At 22.4% G+C, this 8,347-nt stretch overlaps 1 protein-coding gene across 9 annotated transcripts in view; it reads right to left on the bottom strand.

The window, feature by feature from the left end:
• The window catches only part of LOC102678227 (axonemal 84 kDa protein-like), a 39,691-nt gene that overhangs the window by 5,668 nt on the left and 25,676 nt on the right, over positions 1 to 8,347 (bottom strand). For 5 of the 9 annotated variants that reach the window (XM_031514335.1, XM_006623916.2, XM_031514336.1 and 2 more), the window contains 5 exons: positions 7,640 to 7,793; positions 7,240 to 7,531; positions 7,043 to 7,138; positions 6,711 to 6,932; positions 6,505 to 6,612 (listed from right to left, as the gene is read on the bottom strand). In XM_031514335.1, the coding sequence (XP_031370195.1) occupies positions 6,505 to 6,612; positions 6,711 to 6,932; positions 7,043 to 7,138; positions 7,240 to 7,531; positions 7,640 to 7,793 (872 nt within the window). Of the gene's footprint in view, positions 1 to 5,454; positions 5,636 to 6,504; positions 6,613 to 6,710; positions 6,958 to 7,042; positions 7,139 to 7,239; positions 7,532 to 7,639; positions 7,794 to 8,347 lie in introns of those variants that run through there. The other 4 variants (XM_006623918.2, XM_006623915.2, XM_031514337.1 and 1 more) reach the window with 4 other exon arrangements.

Raw genomic sequence — 8,347 nt, forward strand, 5'->3', positions numbered from 1 at the left:
AGTAAAAAAGCAAGAGGAAAAAGTTGCTCACACTTGAACTTGAAATCATCAAAAGAAGAAAAAGAAAAAACAATGATATTAAAATCAAATGATAAATTAAACTAGAAAAAACAAATATCTAGAATTATTTGAATTGTTATCTGTTATTATTTTTAAATTTCAGTATAATATACTATACAATGTATATAAATATTGTGTAACTATGTAATGTATTTAAAAAAAAATTATTTTTAATTAATTATGCAAATTGAAATCTATATAAAAAAACTATAATTCATAAAGAATTAAATTTTTAATGATTTATTTATTATTTTGGACAATTTTTATATTTATTTTGGACATATTTTATATTTTGGATATCATTCATTACAATGTGTTATAGAAATAATAGATAAGTAGTCATATCGTATTGCCATATATTACAAAATATATATATATATAATAGCATATATAAACAAAATTCAATCATATCAAAAATTTTTTTTATTAATATCTTGGAAATAAAGAAAGACTCATAAAGACTCGAAGCTAAAATTCTATATTTTTCTTTTCCCTTTTCTTTTTGCCTCAAAATTTGCTTTTTCGGTCAAGAAATGCGTACCGCATTTTATTCAAACTAAATTATACAATAATCGAAATAATTTTACTCGAAAAAAATTAATGAATAAACATAATTAATGAATAAAATTAATGAATAAAATATTGCAGTAGTAAAAGAAGAAAAGTATAATATTTATACTTTTTAATAGATATTTAATAGATTTTTAATAGATATAAGATATGATAATAATGTAATGTAATTAAAATGTAGATATTAAATTTCAACTATTATTTCTTTCTGTTTAGTGATTTCATATCAAAATAAGATATTATTATAAACATGTAAATAAGAAATAAAATTTTTCAATTAATGCACTTATGAAAATCAATTAATTCAAGTATTATTAGTGATTTTTTTATATGAGAATAATTTAAAAAAGCAAGTTTGTGTTAAAAAAATATCATAATCTAAAATCTTATAAAAAATGATGATTAAATAAAAAATACAACGATTTATCTATGGATTTAAATAAAATGTTGTTTATATAAATTGTTTTATTAATATTCTGGAATTTAAAACTTATTCAAGATAAGTGTTTATTAAATAAGTTACATAATTTTATATAAGTATATATATAATATTATAGATACTATTAATCTTTATATCAATTTTCATATGAATAATTTGCGTTGAAGAAATATTTATTATATTCTTTATCATATATTTGTATTTGTAAATTTTTTAATATCTTTAATGCATTCAGCTATCTTTTATTTTTTTCTACTTTTTACAATATTATTACAATATTATTATTATATTAACGATTTTATTTTTATTGATGGATAATCAAATTACTTTTTGAATTATTTGGATTAGATCTTATATTTTCAATGTATTCAAATTTTTTAAAAGATATTTTACAATTTAATTTCTTATTGATTATTGAATTAAAGTTATTTAGATTCAAAATGTTGTTAACGATAGTTTTTCTATAGTTTGCAGTATTTTAGCTTTAAGTGATGTTCTTTTTAATTTCTAATTCATTTTTGATTCTATTATTATATAATTGTTTCTTAAAATTTGAAAAAAGTTTTTGTATTGTTTTGAATTGAATTTTTTTTTTTAAAAATGAAAAAAAAATCAATACTTATGTTTTTTCATTTATGATTTTGCATTTTTCTACTATTGCTATTGTTATTTGCATATGTAATAATCATATATATATCATATGTATTGTATAGATATTTTATGTAATATTTAATGCTATTTTTAATAATAATGGTTCTTTCATATCTCCCATATCCTAATGGATGTTTTGTATCATATATACTATAATGAGATTTTAAAATGAATTTCCGAAATTACCATCAATATTTTATTTAAATTATCATCAAAATAAATAAAAAATCATGTAAATAAATATTTTTCTTTTTACTATATAATATAATTTTATATTATAACAATAATAATAACATTATAATAATATAAATTTTTTCTGTTATTATTCTGTTATTATTGTTATTCTTATTATTCCATATTACTTTGATTAAGCAATCTATTATTTATTATGATTGATAATGTAAATAATTCTATCATAAAAATTATTTATTATTTATCATAAACTTTACATTTTTTATGGATTAAATTAATAATAATTTTAATTCTGTATATTTCCGAAATGATTAAGTGGTTGATGAAAATTCAATTCTATTATTATAATATTATGTTCAACAATTTATTATATATATTATATAAGTTATGTATCTGTTATACTTCAATAAATTCTATTACTTATAAAGATTGAAAGTGATTAAATAAAAGAATTAGTATTAGATTAGTTATTGTTATTACTAAATTATTGTGTTTGTTTTCTATTTGAAATTATTCAATTTTTAAAGGAAAGAAAGAAATTTTTGTTGTATCTGTTTTTACACTTTTGTGATTGCAAGACATTTTCTTTCGCTATTTAGTTACTGTTTAATGTTTTGTCGCTTTTAATTATATTTTTAATTCGTTTTTTAATCGAATTAAAATGAATGAATCGTTTTGTTATTTCGATTACATTAATGATGACAATTGGATTGTTATCTATTAATAAAATATTTTATATATTACTTGTAAGTAGCCAATTTTACATTAGCCATGTTTATGTTTGTATATGATTTACAATGGTATCTATTCTTTTATATCTTTTTAGTTGAGTTTACCAGAAAATTTATCAATTATTTAATTAATCAAAAAATTAATCTAAATATTCTATATAATTCTATATATTTGCATGTTGCATTCCATATGCTATTTGCATATAATCCAACCATGTGAACTCTAATCATCATATTCTAAATTTTCATCTTTTAAATTTTCGTTTTTTTACATTAAATATTTTTTTATCTCATTATCAGTTTTGTTCACTTAAAAATGATGAATAAGTACAAAAGCGAGTCCTTTATCATTATTTTCCTCATGATTATACGAATTATCATAGAAATCATTGTATTTTCTATAATTTTGTATACTTAAATTTAATTAAATAAAAATAAAACATCATTTTAAAAACATATCGGCATCTAATAGTTGTTTTCAATTTTGAGTTGTATTGACAGTGTTTTAAATTTGCTTTTGTATTATTAAATACATAGATACATACTTACATGCCAATATATACATATATACAAATTATGAACGAATAAGAAATTTATTTTGTCTATTTGATAGTTTAACAAAAATTAGAAAAAGACTTATTATTAAGAATGTAATATCACTCAATTCATTTTTTTTTCAATTCTAATAATAATGAATTTGGACATTTCATGAATTCTTTGAAAAATAAAATAATAAAACATAATATTAATATCGCTATTATTGTAACTTTGATTATTATAATTATTATAATTCATTTTGTAATCATTCACAAATTAATTGAAACGTATAGAACAACAAGTAAAACGATTATATTGTATCAATTGCATTATATACACAGTCATATATATATATATATATATATATATATATTCATATATAAACAGAATGAAATAAAATAATACTAATTTTTATCGAAAATATATCAAAAACTATAAATTTGTAATCATTGTAATTTGAGACATAAGCTTTCTATCAAACTATCATATATCTTTTAATTCCTTATTTCAATAAGTAAAATTATATCGAAACTTTTATTTTCTCGATAAATATTTAGAAAACGATCATCATATATATAATATAAATACAATAAATACAAATATAATATCTGTAATATATTATACAATAAAAATATTATATCAACATACTTATATCAACAACTTTTTTTTATATATGCAATCTTCGCTCTTAATTTTAGATATATTTATAAAAAATTGTATATATTATTGTTACATTGAATTTCATTTATATATCTAATAACGTATGGTTTATTATGTGCACCACGTCATTTATCTACTATTTCTATAATACTGCAGTAGTTAGTATCTAAAATATATAAAGAATGAACCAGTCAAAAAACTATGTCCTCATAATAGACTTGAAATATTTTAATTCTAATATTTAGAATGCAAAAATTAAATATAAAACAAGACTAATTTTAGTTATTAATATAATGAATTAGAGAATGTACGATAATTCGATTGAAAATTTAAAATTAACTATCTTAAGCATTATAATGTTTTATAATTATATTATAATTATAATCGTTGAAAATTCATAATTTCTAAAATTAACAAAAATTATTACTATTACAGAATTTTGTTTATATATATGCATCCAATGTATATATCAATGTGGGATTGCTGTTTATTTTTATAAATATATTATACTATATTTAAAATGTATAATGGATGAACTAATATAACTTATTAATATAACTATTTATAATTAATATTTATCTATGCACAGATTGGATATTCTATGTTTTTTGAATGCAAGAATAGAATAAAATAATCTTTAGGAAATTGAAATTACTATGACTATTATTATATATTAAATTATTTAATATACGATTGATTTCACTATTATTATAATTTCAATTATTCAAGGATTGTTATATATTTCATTTTCATATTTTGCAAATCCATTGGTGATATTATTAGGTGTGCAAATAAGTTCTTTCTCCTTTTTTTCCAAATTCAAGATTTTATTAATAAATATAATCATCATATTCATCATGTAATATTGTATTCATCCTCATTCTCTATAATCATTTGGTGACTAAATTATAAATTCTAGCCCTGAAGAATGACGGCTGCTTGCTAGTTATGAAATCACCAATATATTTTTGGATATCTTCTACTGAATTGAAATGCTTCTCCGACAATTGGTATTGCAGATTCTGAAAAAAATGGTCCTCTGACGGAGCCAAGTCTGGAAAGTGCCGCATGTGGCAGAACTTCCTATCCTATACATAAATTGTGTTTCCTTTTATAGTTGAGCATTATCAGATTGCGAAATCACGTGACTTGTTTCTTATTTAATAAACATTTCTATCCTAGCTGATCATTTACATTCATTAATTGATAATATTCAGTTGTTTTTCCGGGTGGAAGCAATTCATAATGGATTCCTCGGAAATCTCAACAAAACTTTTTTGCAATGCAAATTCAATTTTACGACTGAAGTTGACGGGTACAGGATTAATCCATGATTTCTGTCGATTGTCATATAATATTATATCATATAATATCATATAATATAATATTTTTCATTACCAGTAATAATTTTGTGAAAACTTTTCCTTTTTGCCATGGAAGCAAGACAATAGAAATCTCGAGTCTGTTTTTCTTATTCATTTCGCTTAATTCGTGAGACTTATTACTCTAACTTCTGAATCTTATCCAATTGTTTTAGTCGGATAGATAAAACAATACTTGTCTGGTGACTCCCAATCTTTCTGTCAATTCTTCTTGCATCTTCATCGGATTTTCGTTGAGCAATTCCTTTAACTCACTATCATCAAACTTTCTCGGTGCATTTGAAGAATCGTCGTCTTCTAAATTAAAATTTCCGGCTTTAAATCTTTAGTACCACTTTTTGCATATTCTGTAAGATACAGCATTCTCTTCTACAGTGCCGCACAAACGATCAGTACTTTCAACAGCTGATTTCCTAAATGGAATGCAAAAAGTAAGCAATGACGTAAATAATGCTTCTCGTATATTGCTTGAAATTGTTGCATAAACTCTTAGAGCGCTTATTACAACTTTTCTTAAAAACAAAAGAAGCTCTTTCAAATGGCACCACAAACGGAAAGTAATTCGAATTTAATCAGAAATTATGATCATAGAAAAAGGAAAAGGAACTTATTTGCACATCTAATAATTCAGTTTATACATTTTAAATCATCGATGATATGTTTATAAATAAGCAATCGCATATTGACATACATTTTGTCATGAGCATGAACATATACTATGAATTTAGATAACAATTCTTGAGATAGAATTCGATTGAATTATTATGCTTTTCGATTCGTTATTCGTATTATAATAATAATTATAATATAATAATATTAAATATAATATTCGTATAATAATAATTAAATAAATAAAGTAATGCGAAAAACAAAGTGACCAAAAATATTATTATCATTTATCGATCATACAAGGATTGTTTTATATTTTATTTAAATTTTTTCCATAAATTTAAATAAATATTAAATATAATTATATTAATTTGCTTATTATTATATATTTTGTTAACTTATATATATATGAATGCTGGTTGTTTAATATGTTTATATAAATAATTCATTAAATAAGATTTGCACTCATTGTCATGAACGTACATAATCGAAATTCATTATCATAAACGTACATAATCGAAATTCAATGTATTAAAAACAAACTAACTCAAACATTAAAGCCAAGCAGCAATTATATATATTGAAAAAAGTTGTTAAAAATTGTTATTCTTTATAATATATTTAAAATTGAAAATGACAATCACTTTCTAAATAATCATTATTTTTTCTTTACCTTAGTATCTTGATCCTCGAACGGTAAATCGGAAAATTCAGAACTGACTTCAGTACAACGTATACGCATAGTTCGTGAAGGTGTCACCAAAAGCGTCAGATTTGTACGCTGAAAAAAAATATAGTAAGTAATTAATCTCAATTTGAAAACAATATTTGAACAATTCTTTCTGAACAATAGTCAAAGAATAATCGACTTTTCTTTACCTCTTTAGCAATACAACCATGTGCTTCTTTGAATTGTAAAACTATTTCTCGAAAGTCTCGAGTCGCATTCCATCGTGACCACGAAAAAATATAAGAAGTAGACAAAAGAGCCATACACTCTCTTAAGTGTTTCTCTGCAATCGGGTGTTTTATTGGGAGTCCTTTCAAATAACTGGCAGCATCTCGTTCCGGAAAAAGATCACATCCAACCTGTTGTAACCGCTGTGAGCAGCTTTTGCATTACTTACTGTCAATTATTTGATTATCGCGAGAAGATAAATAGAAATATATGATTTAAGTCGAAGAAAAATTCAAAATGAATTATCACATACCTCGATTAAGTATTCTAATTCGAAATATTCACCGAGAATTTCTTCAAGCGGTGTAGACGTGGTACCGGTGAATGATTTTAAACAAACTTGATCTTCCTGTATAAATAAAATTGATTTGCAATATAAATAAAAAAATATTAGATAATCAAATAAAAAAATTTCGCATTTAAATTTTAAGTTTCAATTGGGGAAAGTACCCTGATAAGAAATTCAGCTTGAACTATAGCAGCTGTAATAGTGAGAATTACTCCAATGTGAACACAGCCACTTTTTTTCGTTTCTGGTTTTAATTCCCAACTTTGAAATGGAAGATTTGCGTATTTATATCCAGCTAATCCATGAATACCCAATCTTCCAGTTCTGAAAGCAATTGTTTGTTTCTCTTCATTGTATTTAATATCGTGAATATCTTTTGTTGACCATATCCTTTTTTCTGGTAACCAATGAGCGACTACTGGTGGTTCAAACCAGAAAATCGACTCTGGTAATCTGTCAGAAGAACAAGACAAACAGCAACAACAATTTCTATTAACAAATTTTTAGAACAAGATTGTGTTAATAGAAATATATAAGAAAGGAAATTTCGCGCAAACTAACTTGAGGGTAAGCAAGATTAATGCATCCATTGCCACTTCTAAAGCTTTCATTTCAGCCTCGATAATTTCCGGCGTTCTTTCAGAATCTGGATCTGACCGAGGTGTTTCATATGGTTTATAAAATGGCACAAATTTTGGTTCTTTCGGTAACTCAACTGTAAAAATGAATATGGTTTCATTTTCGATTCGAAATTATGTTTTTGTTACTAATATGTCATTATGATTTAAAACCAGCTATTTATATATGTATATTTTAGCAGATATGAGACACAACATTGATTTATAGGCATTAACATTAAATTAACTAATATTAAATATTGAAACTATATAAAAAGGCTATAATAACTTCAATATTAAGGATATTTTGGAGGATCAATTCTAAAGACTAAAACAAAAATATAATTTATATAAAAAAAATATTAGTTAAATTTTATTATAACCTAAAATTAAACAATTAAATTTCTTTCAGATAAATTAATATAGATCTATGTCTGTCATATCAAAACCTGATCTGACAGAATCAATGCTCTGAGTTAAAGCATAAAAACAAAAAACATTTGACATTTTGCAAATAAAAAATAGAGATAAATAGAATTTATTTATTTTTCTGCAATTAATTATTTTTCTCCAATTAATTATTATTGATAATAATAAGTATAAAACCTAAAAAATTTATAATAGTAATTAATTTTTTATTAATTATATATAT

Source organism: Apis dorsata, unplaced genomic scaffold (genome assembly GCF_000469605.1).
Source record: "Apis dorsata unplaced genomic scaffold, Apis dorsata 1.3 scaffold_980, whole genome shotgun sequence".
Classification (NCBI taxonomy): domain Eukaryota; kingdom Metazoa; phylum Arthropoda; class Insecta; order Hymenoptera; family Apidae; genus Apis; species Apis dorsata.